The 22,375-nt window shown below is 46.8% G+C and overlaps 2 protein-coding genes across 3 annotated transcripts; one reads left to right on the top strand and one right to left on the bottom strand.

Moving 5' to 3' along the window:
• Positions 1–28: 28 nt before the first annotated feature.
• On the bottom strand, positions 29–4,138 carry LOC115193066 (proteoglycan 4). Its single transcript, XM_029752050.1, has 3 exons — positions 3,860–4,138; positions 1,556–2,962; positions 29–115 (listed from the first exon to the last, which is right to left on the bottom strand). The coding sequence occupies exons 2-3, from the start codon at positions 2,924–2,926 to the stop codon at positions 29–31; spliced, it is 1,458 nt and encodes a 485-aa protein (XP_029607910.1). The 5' UTR covers positions 2,927–2,962; positions 3,860–4,138.
• Positions 4,139–4,484: 346 nt separating this feature from the next.
• On the top strand, positions 4,485–22,353 carry fan1 (FANCD2 and FANCI associated nuclease 1). Of its 2 annotated transcripts, none has more exons than XM_029751812.1 (14): positions 4,485–4,692; positions 5,252–6,725; positions 6,982–7,122; positions 7,643–7,850; positions 9,088–9,321; positions 12,771–12,902; positions 13,219–13,327; positions 17,605–17,724; positions 18,147–18,311; positions 18,936–19,095; positions 20,507–20,610; positions 20,817–21,011; positions 21,687–21,815; positions 22,007–22,353. In XM_029751812.1, the coding sequence occupies exons 2-14, from the start codon at positions 5,360–5,362 to the stop codon at positions 22,142–22,144; spliced, it is 3,201 nt and encodes a 1,066-aa protein (XP_029607672.1). In that variant the 5' UTR covers positions 4,485–4,692; positions 5,252–5,359; the 3' UTR covers positions 22,145–22,353. The 2 variants fall into 2 exon arrangements, with proteins under 2 accessions (XP_029607672.1, XP_029607674.1); XM_029751814.1 differs by lacking the exon at positions 4,485–4,692 and adding an exon at positions 4,721–5,117 and having other exon boundaries at positions 22,007–22,228.
• The last annotated feature ends 22 nt before the right edge of the window (positions 22,354–22,375 follow it).

A 22,375-nucleotide genomic window follows, 5' to 3' on the forward strand; every position in this document is an offset into this window, starting at 1 on the left:
CCTCGTCCTCCTCCCCTCCCCTGCCTCTTCACCTCCTTATGGGCCCTTTGAGGGGCCTCACAAGTCCAATCCCTTCCCCCTCCACTTCCCCTATACGGGGCCCTTTGTGGGGACTCTGAGACACACACTGAGATCGTACTGTCCTCAGGGGTGTCACCGTTTCTCAAAGAGTAGACCTTACCATCTTCCCTGTCCCTGTCACCCCTCTCTCCCTTTCTCATTCTCTCTCCCTCTCTCACCCCCTCCCTCTCTCCCTCTCTCACCCTCTCCCTCTCTCTTACCCTCTCCCCCTCCCTTTCTCCTGCTCTCATCAGCCTCCCCCCCCTCCCTCTCTCCTGCTCTCATCCTCTCCTCCTCCCTCTCTCCCACTCTCACCCTCACCCCATCCATCTCTCCCTCTCTCACCCTCATCCTCTCCCCCTCCCTCTCTCCCGCTCTCACCCTCTCCCCCTCCCGCTCTCCCTCTTTCACCCTCTCCCTCTCTCTCATCCTCTCCCCATCCCTCTCTCCCTCTCTCATCCTCTCCTCCTCCCTCTCTCCCCACTCTCACCCTCACCTCATCCCTCTCTCCATCTCTCATCCTCTCCCCTACCCTCTCTCTCATCCTCTCCCCCTCCCTCTCTCCCTCTCTCATCCTCTCCCCCACCCTCTCTCCCTCTCTCATCCTCTCCCCCACCCTCTCTTCCTCCCTCATCCTCTCCCCCACCCTCTCTCTCATCCTCTCCCCCTCCCTCTCTCCCTCTCTCATCCTCTCCCCCACCCTCTCTCTCATCCTCGCCCCCACCCTCTCCCTCTCTATCATCCTCTCCCCCTCCCTCTCTCCCTCTCTCATCCTCTCCCCCTCCCTCTCTCCCTCTCTCATCCTCTCCCCCACCATCTCTCCCTCTCTCATCCTCTCCCCCACCATCTCTCCCTCCCTCATCCTCTCCCCCTCCCTCTCTCCCTCTCTCATCCTCTCCCCCTCCCTCTCTCCCTCTCTCATCCTCTCCCCCTCCCTCTCTCCCTCTCTCATCCTCTCCCCCACCCTCTCTCTCATCCTCGCCCCCACCCTCTCCCTCTCTATCATCCTCTCCCCCTCCCTCTCTCCCTCTCTCATCCTCTCCCCCTCCCTCTCTCCCTCTCTCATCCTCTCCCCATCATTCTCCTGGTGGCTGGTAGTGGTTTTCTTTTCCTGCTCTCTGTCCTCTGTCTCTTCAGACTCCTCCTCTGTGTACGTGGTCACATCCCGCTCTTCCTCTGTTTCACCAGTTTCATCTGGGAAATTCTCCTCCTCCTGCCCCTCCACCTCCTCTTCCTCCTCCTGCCCCTCCACCTCCTCCTGCCCCTCTACCTCCTCCTGCCCCTCCACCTCCTCTACCTCCTCCTGCCCCTCCACCTCCTCCTGCCCCTCCACCTCCTCTACCTCCTCCTGCCCCTCCACCTCCTCTACCTCCTCCTGCCCCTCCACCTCCTCCTGCCCCTCCACCTCCTCTACCTCCTCCTGCCCCTCCACCTCCTCCTGCCCCTCCACCTCCTCTACCTCCTCCTGCCCCTCCACCTCCTCCTGCCCCTCCACCTCCTCTTTTTCTTCCTTGTCTCCAGCCTTGGGTGTCTGATGTGGATTGTCATTGACCTGATGGTAATACTCAGAAGAGCTACAGGGTTTTCTATCTTTATCCTGCATCTCCTCAGACTCAGGGCCGTACAGTGGCCTGGTGGCTTTGTATTGTACAGTGGTGCTGCTGTCCCCCTCCAGGCTGTCCCCCTCCAGGCTGTCCCCCTCCAGGCTACCCTCCACATAGGTACCATCCTCACCTTCTACATAGGTGGAATCCTTGGGGCAATAGGGTCCATCCTCACATTCTTCTACGTAGGTTTCATCTTCATGCCTCACATACATTCCGTCTTCATCTTCTATGTAAGTTCGGTTTTCACATTCCACGAAGGTTCCGTCTTGGAGTTTCATGTAGGTTCCGTCTTGAAGTTTCACGTAGGTTCTGTCTTGGTGTTCCACATAGATACCCTCTTGCGGCTCAGGGTAGTACCTCACCTCCATACCCTGGTCTTCCACCTGCAGCACCTGATCAATGTCTTGCTCCACACCTTCCACATCTGAACCCACATTGTCGTACTCTGAGCAGCTGTCCTCCTCCTCCTCCATGCTGTCAGGGGTGGTTCTGTCACCGGGCAGGTTCAGAGAGAGCTTGGAGGAGACACTAGCTGTAGTAGGGACAGGAAGAGGTGAACTGGAGGGACTAATCAGACACGGCTGGTAAGGACTGGCACTGGTAAGGACAGGTGATTGTTTAACAGCCCTGGACTGTCTCTCCTGACTGGATGGGGAGTCAGAGGTGGGCCTGGTGCTGAGGCTCATTGGACTGTCTCTGAGATGCTGCTGTGTCTGTCGGGGCTGGGCCTGGGCCTGGGCGTCCGACTGCCGAGGGTAGTTCTGGGCCTGGGTCATTTTGCTGTAGGCCTGGGTTGGGCGGGCCTGTGTTGGACTAGCAGGGACAGGGACAGGTGCTGCAGGCCCAGGGGTCCTCTCATCATTGTAATTGTCCAGTTCCTCATTGCTGGTGCTCTGCGAGTGCTGAGGAGGGCCTTCACTCTTCAGACTCTGAGTTCCATCGTGTAGTCTTTCAGTTGGGCCTTTGCTGCTCAGAACCCGGGGTTCTTCAATAGTAGGCTCCTCTGTGGATAGGGGGTCAGGGCAGGGTGGAGGGCCCTTACACTTCAAACTCTGTGGTCTTTCTTTCTGAGGTCCTTCATCATGAGGTCCTTCATTAGACTCCTCTGTGGATCCTGTGGGACCCGGGCTGGGCGGAGGGCTGGGGGCCAATATTCTCCTAATAGTCCCTGGCTTCTTCTCTATTGATCCTCCTGGGCACGACGAAGGGCTGGGTCCCAGGATTCTGGTGATCTTCCCTGGTTTCTTCCCATGAGCCATGGCTCAGGCTGGCCTATCCCAACACTATACTCAGTCCTAGAATAACACAGCAATGAACCCGTGGTCAAATTATAATTGGAATTGCATATCGGGTTTACTATGCCTAGGATATAGTTTACTAGTTCTATTTACACAGCTAGACCAAATAAGGGTGTACGGGAACGCATGCAATCCCCAAGTGGGCGAAATCAAATGGTTTATTCTTCTAAAACTGCGTCACTACACATCGATGTTCAATAATACCCGCCAAACACACACATCTAAATGCGAAATGTCCCTGTCCATGGTGTTGAACTGCATGGATGACTGATGCTATTTGTAGTAGGACTTTTTGTTGATCATTATGACGTTGCAAATGCTGTTGCTAGTGTGGATTTTATAAAATCTCACGCGAGATTATTGAATTTGCACACTGCAGATAATCAGATGATAAACGATCACGCCAAACTTTTGCCGCAACTGCAGGGGTAGTGTTGTTAGAAAACTGTTCCTCGAGCACTAGGACAGGGAAACGCACGTATTCGTTCTATCTCCAACCTATTTCTTATATCGGATCCGGGTTTTCACTGCACTCAGCATATTATCCCTGTTTTTCGTAAAACGCAGGGATGGTATTCTCATCCATTCTCTGAAAATCCCGATTCGTCACATTGATCTATAGCCATGTAAATCGCAGACAGACAAACCGTTAAGTTCTTATAAGCACAATTAACATCGACCTTGATTTGAATGATTTCTCATTGAGACTGCATCACGCTGGTTGGGTGTTATAGGCTAATTAGGCTGGTGGTGTGTGCCATGATTCCTATGTGCCATTAGGACCATATCTTTATAATAAGGATCTCAGATATAGATTTGCAAACTGAATATGTTACTGATCTCTTTCTGTTTAAGCTTCCTAATCAAAACAATATAGGCTGATATCCGACTTACCAGCATCGACTGATGATAGGATCTTAGCTCCTTTGAAATTATTGCCTATGTCCCGATCAGAGATTTGCCTTAGAAACCCCGGAATATGGTGAATTTGGAAGCCAGGGGCAAGTAGCCCTGGAACATGTGTAAGGAATACCCCATGCAGGCTCTATTCTCTCCTCAGTACGTGCGGGCAGCACCCCGATGAAATGGTCTGGTCCATCTGATGTCAATAAAAATGATCCTTTGTGCCACATGAGATTATACATACATCCTTGACAGAGTCAAAGTGAGTGGCCTATAGCAACAAAAAAAAAGCACATAGATTTGTTTTATTGGGGTCTTAAAAACACAAGCCATTTTTCCAGGTAGTCAATGCATTGTCTATTCATTTATTTTTTATGTGCAGTTGATGCTGCATTTATTTCTATAGAAGTGGTAGGCTATATACACATCATAGGCCTATTATCTTAATTAATAAGAGTCTTAACAATTCATACTTTAAAGTGTTTTATGTTGTGTTATTATTACTATTTTGTGAAAGCACACAATTACCTCCCTTTTCACCAATATATGAAAATCCACTAAATCTATGAATTTGTCATCTACTACCTGAGTCTACTAAACATCCTTTCTCGATTGCTCTAGCCTTGCGCGCGAACCTGGCTGTTCTGTAACGATAACACGCCGGATACTCAAAGAGCTTCATTTCTCATCTAAAACTCAAAAATAATTATATTATAACGCAATGCATTACAAGTATGACCGTTTCTATATCATAGCTAGCTAACTCAGCCACGCATTGCCCATTCTAGATGAAAGATCTGCGGTGAACGCCACTGGTGACATTGGTGAGTGGATGAGCTACAATGTGAAGGAATTATACGTTTATGATGTGACATTGTACTAAATAATATATGGTGTTAGTGTAGTCTTTATGACAACAATGTTCAGCAAGTAGGTTTCTCTCACTGTCACATTACAGAAATACTCGGAGTATACCAAACATTAGGAACACCTTCCTAATATTGACTTTTTATTTGTGTCGCTTAACTTAACGCGAATGTGCGAATTGAATCTCCGTTTACGTAACGTTAGTACCAGCAACACAAATGACGGGAAATTTCGGTGGTGGTATTCGATAGGTTTTTATAAAAAATTATGAATTTCAGCACCCTGTGGAAGAACGGCAGTTGAACAGGTAAAATTTAGGTACAGGTAACCGTTTTCAGATGTGATTTTTTATTTTTTTTATTTTTACAAGAATCGACTGATGGTGAGTAACTCAGTGTTATTGCTATCAAATCCCGCGACCGGTTATCAAAACTCAACTCTGCCTCGATATAAGAGAACGGAGTTAAGCGTTCCTCAGCTATGTGAACTGTAATCGTTGCCTCTCTCACTTTTCAGATTGGTGGTGGACCTACATTTTCAAGTTACTGTCAAGATAGCTACATAATAGAATATCAGCCCCTGTTTTTGTAGACAAAACGGGAAAACAACAACAGTTGAAACACCATGGCAGAGAAAGGAAACAAACGCAAACAGAGAAGCCTCTCAGTAACAAAGAGAAAAGGAGTCAGTAGTAAAGATGGTAAGAAGAGTGCCAATGCATGTCCTGGTACAGCCTCCATCTCATCATTCTTCAACAACGCCCCGCCACCTAGACTTCCATGTCCTCTGTGTGGTCAGCTTGTGCCACGGTTCAGGATAAACCAACACATTGACTCACAGTGTCAGAACTTTCAGAGGGAAAATGGCGCGTCCATTGATACTGCTTCAGCCTGTAACATTGTTACTACAACAAAGCTGGCGTCGTCTCGCTCTCCTTCCAGGAAGGCCAGTAAGGTCCATGATCCAGACACAGGGCCTTCCTCTGCGAAGGAGGAAAAGCCTCAGCGAGAGGTCAACACCAGCCCGTACTTTAAAAAGTCTGGTGCTGCTTCTTCTCAGCAGGTAAACACCAGAGAGATGAGCAGCAAGACTGTAGTCAGGCCCATTGACATAGGTAGCAGGCTGTCCTCTAAGCTCTCCAGGAGGGGCCTGAAGCAGAGGCTGAAGTCCCCTGAGCACCTACAGTCGCAGGTCGATGACATCATCACCATCCAGGAGTCCCCAGAGAAAGACGGAAGGTCTGAGGAGCTGAGCAGCTCTCAGAAGGAGAACCACCTCCCTCAGGGATTTGGTGACCAGACAACATGCTTAATGGACACAGAGACAACAAATGTCACAGTGGAAAGTCACAGTACTATATCACTGGGCAGACCTCAGGTAGAAAGCAGAGAAGAAACCTTAGAATGTTTAGAATCTGAATCTAAATTAGAATCATTGTCTCCGGTAGTTTCTATGGCCCCGCGACCTCTGTCCTGTGCTCCATCCAGACTGAACAAGAGGAAGAAAGGAGGGAGAGCAGAGGTCTCTGTTAAAACACAGAGGATGTCTACTCGCAGCAAGAAAGGCAGATGTGAGAAGAGAGATGGTGAAGAACCAGATGATGACCTCACTAGAAAACAACTCCTTACGTCAACAACAACAACAGCTGATGGTGATAAGCAACACGGAACAGAAGAATCTTCAACTGGTAACTGTGACACTCTTTTGAAGAGCAGCTCAGAGGTGCCCGAGGAGGAGCGTCAGAGAAGAAAAGTAAAACTAGAGGAAGAAGGAGAAGGAGAAGAATCCACAGTGACCGGTAGCAGTGATCAGCTGACAGAGCCTGACACAGACAGAAGAACTGATGAGCAAGATTCAGAGTCACCACGGTTACCATACTACCTGGGTAACTTCCTGACCGTGCTCGAGGCAGTGCTGGAGAATGAAGATGATAGGATGCTGTTCAATCAACTAGACCTTTCAGCCATACATGGCTTTGAGCGTCTGTCAGGTGTGTAGAATAAAACATGACTGTCTATGACAAATGTTATGTTTTATATAGCTGTTATAAGGGCTTTATGAATGCGTACATAAGGGCTACAGGAAAGTGTTCTGCAAATTTGTTTTTTGAACATACATGATTTATAACACAAGATAATATAAAATCACAATGTACAATAGAATTACATGTAGTAGTACAGGTTTAGCATTTTTACTACTATTTTATCATCAACCAGTCTTGCTAATTTGCCTTTCCTTCCTCTCAGTGACAGGACAGAAGCTGTATGTGAGACTGTTCCAGAGGAAACTGAAGTGGCTCCAGGTCAACAAGCTAAACTATAATGAGATTAGCACTGACCTGGGACCTGTAGCTCAGGAGCTGGTGGATGGAGGTTTCCTACAGACAGGTGAATTGATTGGACTGGAATTGTTTTATGCTACATGCTAACTGTTGAATGGACTTGAATGGTGTTATGCTAACACTAGGCTGATCTAGGACTTGTAGCTCAGGACCTGGTGAAAGGAGGCTTCCTACCAACAGTTGAATGAGTGGACTTCAATGGTATTATGCTAAATGATAATTGTTGAAAGGTCTTGAATGGTATTATGCTAAATGCTAATTGTTGAAAGGTCTTGAATGGTATTATGCTAATTGTTGAAAGGTCTCGAATGGTATTATGCTAAATGCTAATGTAGTGGATGGCTAAGTGCATTGCTACTGCCTTCCGGGGATCTAGAGGTGCTGAAGCCCTGGATGCAGACATGTCTTTACTGAGTCAGTATTGACTGTGCTTCTTGAGTGTGTTGTGTTAATGGTGCGGAGGGTTGAATTTCCACTCTGTCACGCTAACAGTGGGAAGTCACTCAAATGTTCAACCCTAACCAACCCCTACCATCCAATGCCCAACATCCTCAACTGTTTTCCAGACAGTGACCTCCAAGATCTGGAGGAGGTGCTGGACCTGCTGCCCGCTCCGGAGCTCCGTAGCCTGGCTAAGACGTTCCACCTGGGGGGCCCTGGGTCTGGTACCCAGAAACATCAGCTGGTGGAGGGACTCCTGAAGCTGAGCAGACAGAGGTCTCTGTTCGCCCTGGCCCCTGGACAGAACAACATTGGGACTGTCATACTAAAGAGGTGAGAGGGGAGGGGCTCTAGTGACATATTCTAGAGTCATTCACAGCAATATGTCCCACCCTTTTTTCTGCTGGCCTTTTATTATTTTTAATTGAAAGGGATAGACATTAGTGAATGGGAGACAGATGGAATGGGAGACTGACGGAATGGGAGACTGACGGAATGGGAGACTGACGGAATGGGAGACTGACGGAATGGGAGACTGACGGAATGGGAGACTGACGGAATGGGAGACTGATGGAATGGGAGACTGATGGAATGGGAGACTGATGGAATGGGAGACAGATGGAATGGGAGACTGGTGGAATGGGAGACAGACGGAATGGGAGACTGACGGAATGTGAGACAGACGGAATGGGAGACTGATGGAATGGGAGACAGACGGAATGGGAGACAGACGGAATGGGAGACTGATGGAATGGGAGACAGATGGAATGGGAGACTGGCGGAATGGGAGACTGATGGAATGGGAGACTGACGGAATGGGAGACTGATGGAATGGGAGACAGATGGAATGGGAGACTGATGGAATGGGAGACTGGCGGAATGGGAGACTGGCGGAATGGGAGACTGGCGGAATGGGAGACTGACGGAATGGGAGACTGGCGGAATGGGAGACTGACGGAATGGGAGACTGGCGGAATGGGAGACTGGCGGAATGGGAGACTGACGGAATGGGAGACTGGCGGAATGGGAGACTGGCGGAATGGGAGACTGGCGGAATGGGAGACTGGCGGAATGGGAGACTGGCGGAATGGGAGACTGACGGAATGGGAGACTGGCGGAATGGGAGACTGACGGAATGGGAGACTGACGGAATGGGAGACTGACGGAATGGGAGACTGGCGGAATGGGAGACTGGCGGAATGGGAGACTGGCGGAATGGGAGACTGGCGGAATGGGAGACTGACGGAATGGGAGACTGGCGGAATGGGAGACTGGCGGAATGGGAGACTGGCGGAATGGGAGACTGACGGAATGGGAGACTGGCGGAATGGGAGACTGGCGGAATGGGAGACTGGCGGAATGGGAGACTGGCGGAATGGGAGACTGACGGAATGGGAGACTGGCGGAATGGGAGACTGATGGAATGGGATAAAGTGTACAGAAGGGCGTTACATTGGGACAGGCATTCGTTCCTACGCAGGCAGGGGATTGCATATGTGACGAGGTCATCTGCCTTAAACACACAACCGTCCTCAGGCACACTCCTACACTAATAATCTCTCCTCTCCAGGGCAAAGCAGCTAGCTGGTTCCTGTGTTCGTCTGCATCGCGGCCCCAGGGCTGTGTTCTCTCGCGTCCTCCTCCTCTTCTCCCTGACAGACGGTCTGGAGGAGGAGGAGACGGCCGGAGGGGGTCAGGGTCAGCTCTACACCATCCTACTGGTCAACTCTGGCCGACTGGCCTTCCCTGACTACACCATACAGCGCAGAGCCAAACTGTTCCTGGATAGAGAAGATCTTATCAGGTTAGAGTATAGATTTACAGTGGATTTGGGTCAGATCTCATTGGTCAGTGCTGTGGACACTGATTGATCAACCTCAAATGTTTATTGTTTATTTAGGTGTGCGTTCCATAGGCTATCTAAGTGTTATTATAAAATGGGATGTTTGGGTCCTAGATGCTGATTGATTGATAGCAGGGACTTATTCACGACAATCCCCAGGTAATGCCTGTTAACAGTTCAATGCACATCCACTGTCCCACAGCCCAGGCCAGGCAATTCATGAACTTCATGTCACCCGGAAAAAAGTATCTAGACATTATTTTTCGTTTGTATAAACATTGCTGCCCGCCTCTCTGATCTTTGCAACAATTGTGCCATTTTTTTGTTGTTGTTGCCATCTCCACCGTACTCCGCTTCCCGTCGTGCCTAAGAACAGCCCTTAGTCCTTTGTTATTCTTACAATAATCCCTGGGTTTTTTATGCCTTATTGCTTAAAGATCGGAAAGGAGAGAGAGGGAGATGCATGTAGAAGGGGCACACACAGACATGAAAAGCCTAGACACCAGGCGGATATGTAGTCCGTAATCAGCAGCGCTACCATTAGTCCAGACTCTGGCACACATTCTGCCAATATTAACAAGATGGCTCCGAAACGACACAGTCACCCTGTTTCCAGCTCCTAGCCAGCTTTGCAGTATTTCTGTTTTTGTCGTTGTGTTTCTTACATTATTTGCTCAGAACGTTTCTAGTATTATTCTAGTATTATTACCTACAGCCCAAAATAACTTTTTGGACATTAGATTGGCGGTCACACACCAGAAATTTGATTTCCCTGACCTGGATCCATTGTTTTGGATTCTCTGAGGCAAAACGTAGACGCCAGAGAAGTGGGGTCCTAGTCAGTCTCAGGACCCCACCGCTTCCGTGTATATTACTCGCTCACATTCAGTCTCTGAACATTAGGGCGAGGAACTTCATTCCGAGAGACACAAGGGACGGAAAAATCGGTTTTACGGAATCATGGCTCTCTCTGGATAAATTATCCCCATCCACACGGCCAGCGGGATTCTCAGTTCATCGCTCGGACAGCAAGAAAGAACTCTGGGGAAAAACAGGTGGAGGGATATGATTATGATTAACAACTCACGGTGTGATTGTGGTAACGTAAGTCCTTTTGTTCTCCTGATCTGGAATACCTCACCATCAAATGCCGACTGCATTACCTTCCGAGATAACTTTCTTTGGTTATTGTTACTGCCATGTAAATTCCCCCCCCCCCCCCCCAAGCTGACACTGTGACGGCTCTCAAGGGACTGAGGAACTGAGGCTGCAAACTGGAAACCACATATCCTGAGGCCGGGGACTATTGTAGCTGGGGACTTTAATAAAGGAAATCTGAGGAAAACTGTTGTTACTCTCCTTTCAGGGACGACTGCAAGGTCATCCTCTGCCCTCCCTTTGGCAAATCAGACAACGCCTCCACCCTGCTCCTCCCCGCCAATAGGCAGAAACTTAAGCAGGAAGCACCCGTGGTAAGGACCGTTCAACATTGGTCTGACCAATCGGAATCTATGCTTCAAGACTGTTCTGATCACGTGGACTGGGAAAGGTTGCGGTCGTCAAACTTATTCAAACCAAACCGTGGATAGATAGCGCCACAGTTTTTATTTAAATCTGCTTGAAAATCTATGGCAAGACCTGAAAATGGTTGTTCATAACCAATTCGACAGAACTTGAGGAATTCTGAGAAGAATAATAGGTACATTTGCATAATCCAGGTGTGTAAAGCTCTTAGAGACTCACAGGTGTAATCACTGCCAAAGGTGCTTCTAACATTTTTGTTATTTACATTTTTTTTTAACATTTAACCTTTAAGAACAAATTCTTATTTACAATGACGGCCTACACCGGCCAAATCCGGACGACACTGGGCCAATTGTGTGCCGCCCTATGGGACTCCCAATCAGAGCCGGTTGTGATACAGCCTGGATTCGAACCAGGGTGTCTGTAGTGACGTCTCAAGCACTGAGATGCAGTGCCTTAGACCGCAGCACCACTCGGGAGCCCTAACATGTATTGACTCAGTGGGTGGACTACTCATCTAATCAACATATATTTGTGTTAGATGAAATTATTATTATTATTATTTTTTTTATGATAGAATTTTTCTTCCGCTTTGACGTTACAGTATTTTGTGTAGATTGTTGACAATGACAATTAAATCTATTTTAGTCCCACTTTGAAACACAACGAAATGTGTCAAGGGATGTGATTACTTTCTGATGGCACTGTATATACTGTATTCTAGTTATGGCTCGTCCATGCTCAATTGGCGGAACGCGGTCCTGATTCGCACCCAAAACAGGGTCAATACGGACCGCGGGTCCGGATGACAATTATTTTTTTAAATGTACTCACTTCGATCCCTGATATCATATCAGAATTGCAGTAAATTAGCTTTTAAAACAGCAAACAAACAAAAATCTCTGCCCAATGCAAAATGTGTAGAATTGCAGGACATTAACTTTAAAACTGCAAAAATGTTCTCTCCGCCAACAAGAGGAGTGTGAACAGTTTGGGGTTGTGAGGTTTGTTACCGCGTCGGTAATAAGTAAATAGTCAAGGCCCATCCTATATAATTACTGCTGTACATAACTCTTCTTTTCATATATACTGTCCCTTTTGTCTATATACACCATTAACATTTACACTGAGTGTCAAAACATTAGGAACACTTTCCTAATATTGAGTTGCACCCTGTCTTGCCCTTACAACAGCCTCAATTAGTCAGGGCATGGACTCTACAAGGTGTTAAAAGCGTTCCCGCAGGGATGCTGGCCCATGTTGACTCCAATGCTTCCCCACAGTTGTGTCAAGTTGGCTGGATGTCCTTTAGGTTGTGGACCATTCTTGATACACACGGGAAACTGTTGAGCGTGAAAAACCCAGCAGGGTTTCAGTTCATGACACTCAAACCGGTGCATTCTGGCACCTACTACCATACCCCGTTCAAAGGCACTTAAATATTTTGTCTTGCCCATTCACCTTCTGAATGGCACACATACACAATCCATGTCTCAGTAGTCTCAAGGCTTATAAATCCTTCTTTAACCTGTCTCCTCCCCTTTATCTACACTGATTGAAGTGGATTGAACAGGTGGCATCAATGAGGGATCATAACTTTCACCTGGTCAGATGTTCCTAATATTTTGTCCAACTTGGTGTAGATGTATTCATACTCTCACTCTGACTCTGGGTCCTAGACTTGTAATATTTCTGTCTTAATGTCTTTGTTCTTTTTAACTTTTAGATTGCGTGTATTGTTATTGTGTCGCTAGATATTGCTTCATTTTTGGGAGCTGGAAACAACACCGGTGATAACGTCTGCAAAAAAAACCGGTTTACGCGACGGATAAACGTTGATTTGATTGTGTCGTTGGATTCAGCGCCTCTCTGTCCTGTTGTGTCAGGTATGAGGCGGCGATGCGAGCGCTGCAAGAGGTGATTACAGCCATGCAGACAGGCCACTGGGAGGACGCTCTGGCACTGTACACTGCAGCCAAGACGACCTGGCAGGAGATGAGCAAGACGTACGACCTCAGGTGGGGACCACTAGCGGCATATTCATCCCTCTTTGTCAATCTTTGATATGTGGCCATGCGGATCTCACATTGGCCTGCACAGCCAAATGCAACCCCCCTCCACACACACACACACACACACACACACACACACACACACACACACACACACACACACACACAAAATAATCGCTTGATAAGCAACGTTATCGTTGACATTGGTCGACAGCCATTTGCCAGCCAAACCTAAAGTGTGTGTGTGTGTGTGTGTGTGTGTGTGTGTGTGTGTGTGTGTGTGTGTGTGTGTGTGTGTGTGTGTGTGTGTGTGTGTGTGTAGCCACCAGGAAGCGCTGCCAGTGTTCCTGCGCTGTTTCACCACAGGGTGGGCCTACACACGCATCCTGTCCAGGGGAGTAGAAGTACTACAGAGACTACGTTGCTACAAGGTGGATGCAGACACATCGTATACCTCGATACACACTAGGACTGTCCCAGACAAAAAATATATATAATGGTCTGTTCTATCGACCAACGTGTATTGTTCCATATATAGACACATCCTATGTGTTTTAATCAAATCAACTTTATGCACTGACCTTGTCTGATGCTTCAAGTGCACTGTTTGATGAAATAATTAATACACACAGATGACTAGAGGGAATCCGACCGCAATTGATTTGATTGTGCCGGGCCGGACTCAGACTTGCTGCGCTGTGTAAAAAAAAAAAGAAAAAACGACAGCGAGGGACTTGGTGACCCGTTGTCTCTCTGTCCTCCCTGCTGCAGCGACCACTACAGAACATCAACAGTGTTTATCACTCTGTCTCTGCTGCAGCGACCACCACAGAACATCAGCAGTGTTTATCACACTGTCTCTGCTGCAGCGACCACCACAGAACATCAGCAGTGTTTATCACGCTGTCTCTGCTGCAGCGACCACCACAGAACATCAGCAGTGTTTATCACGCTGTCTCTGCTGCAGCGACCACCACAGAACATCAGCAGTGTTTATCACTCTGTCTCTGCTGCAGCGACCACCACAGAACATCAACAGTGTTTATCACTCTGTCTCTGCTGCAGCGACCACCACAGAACATCAGCAGTGTTTATCACGCTGTCTCTGCTGCAGCGACCACCACAGAACATCAGCAGTGTTTATCACGCTGTCTCTGCTGCAGCGACCACCACAGAACATCAGCAGTGTTTATCACGCTGTCTCTGCTGCAGCGACCACCACAGAACATCAGCAGTGTTTATCACACTGTCTCTGCTGCAGCGACCACCACAGAACATCAGCAGTGTTTATCACGCTGTCTCTGCTGCAGCGACCACCACAGAACATCAGCAGTGTTTATCACACTGTCTCTGCTGCAGTGACCACCACAGAACATCAGCAGTGTTTATCACACTGTCTCTGCTGCAGCGACCACCACAGAACATCAACAGTGTTTATCACTCTGTCTCTGCTGCAGCGACCACTACAGAACATCCACAGTGTTTATCACGCTGTCTCTGCTGCAGTGACCACCACAGAACATCAGCAGTGTTTATCACGCTGTCTCTGCTGCAGCGACCACCACAGAACATCCACAGTGTTTATCACGCTGTCCTTGTTGCTGAACTGCAACATAATTACAGCCATTTCTCATTGAAAAGTTCTGTTTACCGAATTCCCTAATTTATTTAGGAAAATATTCCCTCAACCCTGGATCTCTTTATGTGACACGTGTGCATCGAATGCACGTGGCCAATAGGGCCTGACCTTATAGCATATCATAATCACATTAGTAAAGTGGTTATAACAAACTCTGAACACCGGAACACATGTGACAGTAAAATGGATGCAGAGGACGTGACTCGAAACGGGGGAATGTTTTACTGGTTGCTCAGGAGGTAAAGGGGAAGTCAGGTGTGTGGAATACATTTGACTAGTTGTGGAAAGTTCTGGAGATCAAGAAGGTAAGGAGCAAGAGCTGCGTGTGTATTATGTGGCAAACAGGTACTGTTACAGTATACACACACACATTCATACACACACACACATTCATATACCAAGATATACACACACACATTCATATACACACACACATTCATATACCAAGATATACACACGCACATTCATTTTTCAAGATATACACACACATTCATATACCAAGATATACACACACACACACACACACACATTCATATCAAGAAATTTAGAACCAGGAACAGATATAGCCCTTGGTTCTCTCCAGACCTGACTGCCCTTAACCAACACAAAAACATCCTGTGGCGTTCTGCATTAGCATCAAACAGCCCCCGTGATATGCAACTTTTCAGGGAAGTTAGAAACCAATATACACAGGCAGTTAGAAAAGCCAAGACTAGCTTTTTCAAGCAGAAATTTGCTTCCTGCAACACAAACTCAAAAAAGTTCTGGGACACTGTAAAGTCCATGGAGAATAAGAGCACCTCCTCCCAGCTGCCCACTGCACTGAGGATAGGAAACTCTGTAACCACCGATAAATCCACTATAATTGAGAATTTCAATAAGCATTTTTCTACGGCTGGCAATGCTTTCCACCTGGCTACCCCTACTCCGGTCAACAGCACCGGACCCCCCACAGCAACTCGCCCGAGCCTTCCCCATTTCTCCTTCTCCCAAATCCAGTTAGCTGATGTTCTGAAAGAGCTGAAAAATCTGGACCCCTACAAATCAGCCGGGCTAGACAATCTGGACCCTTTCTTTCTAAAATGATCTGCCGAAATTGTTGCAACCCCTATTACTAGCCTGTTCAACCTCACTTTCGTGTTGTCTGAGATTCCCAAAGATTGGAAAGCAGCTGCGGTCATCCCCCTCTTCAAAGGGGGGGGGGGGCACTCTTGACCCAAACTGCTACAGACCTATATCTATCCTGCCCTGCCTTTCTAAAGTCTTCGAAAGCCAAGTCAACAAACAGATTACCGACCATTTCGAATCCCACCGCACCTTCTCCGCTATGCAATCTGGTTTCAGAGCTGGTCATGGGTGCACCTCTGCCACGCTCAAGGTCCTAAATGATATCTTAACCGCCATCGATAAGAAACAATACTGTGCTGCCGTATTCATAGACCTGGCTAAGGCTTTCGAATCTGTCAATCACCACATCCTCATCGGCAGACTCAATAGCCTTGGTTTCTCAAATGATTGCCTCGCCTGGTTCACCAATTACTACTCTGATAGAGTTCAGTGTGTCAAATCGGAGGGCCTGTTGTCCGGGCCTCTGGCAGTCTCTATGGGGGTGCCACAGCGTTCAATTCTTGGGCTGACTCTTTTCTCTGTATACATCAATGATGTCGCTCTTGCTGCTGGTGAGTCTGATCCACCTCTACGCAGACAACACCATTCTGTATACTTCTGGCCCATCTTTGGACACTGTGTTAACTACCCTCCAGACGAGCTTCAATGCCATACAACTCTCCTTCCGTGGCCTCCAACTGCTCTTAAATACAAGTAAAACTAAATGCATGCTCTTCAACCGATCGCTGCCTGCACCTGCCCGCCCGTCCAGCATCACTACTCTGGACGGTTCTGACTTAGAATATGTGGACAACTACAAATACCTAGGTGTCTGGTTAGACTGTAAATTCTCCTTCCAGACTCACATTAAGCATCTCCAATCCAAAGTTAAATCTAGAATTGGCTTCCTATTTCGCAACAAAGCATCTTTCACTCATGCTGCCAAACATACCCTCGTAAAACTGACCATCCTACCAATCCTTGACTTCGGCGATGTCATTTACAAAATAGCCTCCAATACCCTACTCAATAAATTGGATGCAGTCTATCACAGTGCCGTCCGTTTTGTCACCAAAGCCCCATATACTACGCACCACTGCGACCTGTACGCTCTCGTTGGCTGGCCCTCGCTTCATACTCGTCGCCAAACCCACTGGCTCCAGGTCATCTACAAGACCCTGCTAGGTAAAGTTCCCCCTTATCTCAGCTCGCTGGTCACCATAGCAGCACCCACCTGTAGCACGCGCTCCAGCAGGTATATCTCTGGTCACCCCCAAAGCCAATTCCTCCTTTGGCCGTCTCTCCTTCCAGTTCTCTGCTGCCAATGACTGGAACGAACTACAAAAATCTCTAAAACTGGAAACACTTATCTCCCTCACTAGCTTTAAGCACCAGCTGTCAGAGCAGCTCACAGATTACTGCACCTGTACATAGCCTATCTATTAATTTAGCCCAAACAACTACCTCTTCCCCTACTGTATTTATTTATTTATTTTGCTCCTTTGCACCCAATTATTTCTATTTCTACTTTGCACTTTCTTCTACTGCAAATCTACCATTCCAGTGTTTTACTTGCTATATTGTATTTACTTTGCCACCATGGCCTTTTTTTGTCTTTACCTCCCTTATCTCAACTCATTTGCTCACTTTGTATATAGACTTATTTTTCTACTGTATTATTGACTGTATATTTGTTTTACTCCATGTGTAACTCTGTTGTTTTATGTGTCAAACTGCCTGCTTTATCTTGACCAGGTCACAATTGTAAATGAGAACTTGTTCTCAACTTGCCTACCTGGTTAAATAAAGGTTAAATTAATAAAATAAATAAATAAAAAATATACCAAGATATACACACACACATGCATATATTATATATATATATATATCATACATATACACACACACACACACACAGCAGTGTGTAGTGTAATGTATTGATTCAGATTGGTTGTGTTCCAGGAAGCGGTGAAGGAGCTGCGCTCCCTATTGGCCCAGTCAGTCTACTGTCCAGACAGCAGGGGGCGATGGTGGGACAGACTGGCACTCAATCTCCAGCAGCACCTCAAACTACCTGAACAGGTCAGTCAACCTCTAGCCCAACCTCAAACTACATGAACAGGTCAGTCAGCCACTCAACCTCCAGCAGCACCTCAAACTACCTGAACAGGTCAGTCAATCTCAAACTACCTGAACAGGTCAGTCAACCTCAAACTACCTGAACAGATCAGTCAGCCACTCAACCTCCAGCAGCACCTCAAACTACCTGAACAGGTCAGTCAATCTCAAACTACCTGAACAGGTCAGTCAACCACACCGTCTCTTAAGTACTTTGTCCCATGGATCTTCCTGAACTTATGGACTATTGCACTTTGTTAATGTTTGTCTGGATTTCACTTTGCACTGTTGTTATACGTGGTATTTATTAAACGTGTGTCTTTTTGTCTGTGTCCTAGCAGTAATTAGCATGAATTGAATTGAAATTCCCCATGTATCAATCCCAGGCTATCAGGGCCATCAGAGACGGTCTCGCTGACCCCTTGGTGAGGACCGGCCACCAGCTTTCACTCCACCAGAGAGCCAATAGGATGAAGGAATCCCCCAGCTACAAGAATTACCACCCTGTACTCAGTGACCTGCCCACCATCCACATCAACGACGTCACTCATGTGAGTCACTTCTGTCACTGATGAAATATACATTATATTTAGAGATGGATAAATTATAAGCGATGATCGAGATGACAATCTTTGTTATCAAGTTAAGTAAACGCTAATGCAAAAAAAAAAACTAAAACGTTAGATAAGAGGTGGGTCAATTATATTCCCAAAATATAAAGGAGAGTAAACTTGGTTTACTTGAGTTTATGCTTCATTACATCACTGATGATGTCTTTTTGACTTCCTAAACGTCAAGCAGTTTTAAGGGGCTCCCGAGTGGTGCAGCTGTCTAAGGCACTGCTAGAGGCGTCACTACAGACACCCTGGTTTGATTCCAGGATGTATCACAACCAGCCGTGATTGGGAGTCCCATAGGGCGGTGCGCAATTGGCCCAGTGGCGTCCGGGTTAGGGTTTGGCCGGTGTAGGCCGTCCATTCTGAATAAGAATTTGTTCTTAACTGACTTTCCCAGTTTATTTATTTATTTTTTATTTCACCTTTATTTAACCAGGTAGGCTAGTTGAGAACAAGTTAAATGAAGGGTAAATAAAACTAATTAAAAAACAGACTTGTTTTGTGTGTGCTATTGTGTCTGTGTGTTTTTGTTTATGTCTGTGTGTTTGTGTCTACTAGGTCACTATCCGAGGGCAGCTCTTCCCCCACGAGGGGGGGACAGGGAAGAATGTGTTCCTCATGCCTGCTGAGGAGGGGGCAGAGGGAGGATATTCCACTGTCATGTGTTCTGTGGAAGAGCTGTCATTGGCACACTACCGTCGGCAAGGCTTCGACCAAGGTCTTCTGCTTCACTTCTTTTATAGTTTCCTGTTTTTTTTTTTTTTGCTTCTTTTAAATCATCAAGTTTTCATGTTTTAAGTGTATTTGACATATAAACCAGAGCTCTCACAGTAAAAAAAAAAAAAAACGATTGAAAACAGCAAGTTCAGTAAAGTTCTCCTGTTGTCACATGAACCTGTACTTAGAAATGTAATCAAATGTAATTTCTAATTGTATTTGTCACAGACTATTTGCATTGCCCCCCCCCCCTCCTCTTTTACACTGCTGCTACTCTCTGTTATTATCTATGCATAGTCACTTTAATACCTCTACCTACATGAACATATTACCTCAACTAACTGGTGCCCCCGCACATTGACTCTGTGCCGGTACCCCCCTGTATATAGCCTCCACATTGACTCTGTACCGGTACCCCCTGTATATAGCCTCCACATTGACTCTGTACCGGTACCCCCCTGTATATAGCCTCCACATTGACTCTGTGCCGGTACCCCCCTGTATATAGCCTCCACATTGACTCTGTACCGGTACCCCCTGTATATAGCCTCCACATTGACTCTGTACCGGTACCCCCTGTATATAGCCTCCACATTGACTCTGTACCGGTACCCCCTGTATATAGCCTCCACATTGACTCTGTACCAGTACCCCCCTGTATATAGCCTCCACATTGACTCTGTGCCGGTACCCCCTGTATATAGCCTCCACATTGACTCTGTACCGGTACCCCCTGTATATAGCCTCCACATTGACTCTGTACCGGTACCCCCTGTATATAGCCTCCACATTGACTCTGTACCGGTACCCCCTGTATATAGCCTCCACATTGACTCTGTACCGGTACCCCCTGTATATAGCCTCCACATTGACTCTGTACCGGTACCCCCTGTATATAGCCTCCACATTGACTCTGTACCGGTACCCCCTGTATATAGCCTCCACATTGACTCTGGACCGGTACCCCCTGTATATAGCCTCCACATTGACTCTGGACCGGTACCCCCTGTATATAGCCTCCACATTGACTCTGTACCGGTACCCCCTGTATATAGCCTCCACATTGACTCTGTACCGGTACCCCCTGTATATAGCCTCCACATTGACTCTGTACCGGTACCCCCTGTATATAGCCTCCACATTGACTCTGTATCGGTACCCCCTGTATATAGCCTCACTATTGTTATTTTACTGCTGCTCTTTAATTATTTGTTACTTTTATTTCTTATTCTTATATATTTTTTTAACTGCATTGTTAGTTAAGTAAGCATTTCACTGTAAGGTCTTCACCTGTTGTATTTGGCGCATGTGACTAATACAATTTTATTTGGGTGTAGACTTTACCGTGAAATGCTTCCTTACCACATGGATGGAAGTGAAGTTTGACTGAAACTTCTCTTGGTTATCTATAGGGATCCATGGAGAGGGCTCCACGTTTTCCACTCTGTTTGGTCTTCTGTTATGGGACGTCATTTTCACGGAGGGTATTCCAGACGTCTTCCGGAATCCCTACCAGGTTAACATGCTCAACCTGTCCTTTTTTTTGTGGTTCAGTTGGTTGAAGTGTGGCAGTAACGACACCAAGGTTGTCAGTTCAATTCCCACAAGGCTCACGTATACCTTAACCTACATGCCCTCACTGTACTGTCAGACTCTGTGGATAAAAGTGTCTGCTACGAGGCATATATTGATATGTTCTCATCCCTCCTGTTCCTCTCCTAGCCCTGCCCACTGGACCTCTTCACAGACTGTTTCTATGGGAACCGGAGGGAGGCGATAGAGACGCGTGTGCAGGTGCTCTGTGAGGCGTCCATTGAGACGCTGCACAACCTGATGGCCGAGGCCTGGACCAATCAGGAGGGGAGGGTGTGTTCACTGGTCAACTGGGAGCGCTTCGCATCCCTGCAGCGGGCACAGGTAACCACAGTTAAGGCTCACTTCAAAACCGATTGGATGACGCATTGTCGGTACAGACAGTCTTGTTTGTCATTGACTTACCACGTGGACCAGTGTGGTTCAGTTGGTAAAAGTAGCTTCGGTGCTCGCAACGCCAAGGTTGTGGGTTCACTGGCCTCTTTAGTAATGGAACACTAGTCACTCTAATAATGTTTACATATTTTTGCTTTACTCATCTCATATGTGTATATACTGTATTCTTATTCTACTGTATTTTAGTCTATGCCAGTCCGAAATTGCTCATCCTATAATTTATATATCCCTTAATTCCATTATTTTACTTTTAGATTGTGTGAATTGTTAGATATTACTACACTGTTGGAGCTGGAAACACAACCATTTCGCTACATCCGCAATAGCATCTGTGACAAATAACTCCCTTTACTTTAAAGTTGAAAAGCGTCTGCTAAGTTGAATAAATATTGACTTTCAGATTAGTCATTATAAAGCCTATGCTATGATTTCACCTCCATGTATAACGATGTGTTAGTAACATGGTTATTGTGTTATGGTAAATCTCATGTAATTGTAGCCTGGTTAAACTAACCTGCTCTCACATTGAACAAAGTGCTGTTTACCTGGCTACTGTAATGCTACTGAGCTGGTCTAACCCTCTGTGGTCTCCTCTCTTTGCAGAGTCTCGTGTCTTGTCTGGGTGGATCGTTTCTGGGAGGGATGATCACTAGGATGGCCAAGGACTACAGACACTGTCGAGCAGGACTGCCTGACCTAGTGGTGTGGAACACATCCAACAACACCTACAAGGTGAGCTCACAGGACTGTCTAGGCCTGCCTGGGGCTGTGGAATTAAACACATTTATTTGAGATGACTAGAAGGTCTATCTATTTGTCCCATGATGACATGTTGATGAGAGGTAAAGGGGCTTTAGCGACAAACTGTCTCAGAAGCAGCAGATCTACTATTCTATGAATTCTATCATATTCTATTGTTCCAGTTGGTGGAGGTGAAGGGCCCTAGCGACAAACTGTCCCAGAAGCAACAGATCTGGCTGGATGAGCTACAGAGACTGGGGGCCGATGTAGAGGTCTGTCACGTCACTGCCACTGGGGCCAGAGGAGCTTGGCTGGAATAGGACTGATGAGCTTGGCAAACACCTGCTTTGACCTTTGACCGTCTCACTGAAGTACAGAATTGAATGAAATTGATTTGATAAAAATAGCACTTGGTACAGTTTGTTGCAGGACAGACAAGGTTGCGGGGGGATAAAACACAGTGAGCTTTAATGACTGGATTTTATACTATAACTGTCTAATATGTAAATAAAATAATCTCTCTAATCAATGTAATAAATCTGGTTGAATGT

The sequence above is a fragment of the Salmo trutta genome, chromosome 4, assembly GCF_901001165.1.
Source record: "Salmo trutta chromosome 4, fSalTru1.1, whole genome shotgun sequence".
Taxonomy (NCBI): Eukaryota; Metazoa; Chordata; class Actinopteri; order Salmoniformes; family Salmonidae; genus Salmo; species Salmo trutta.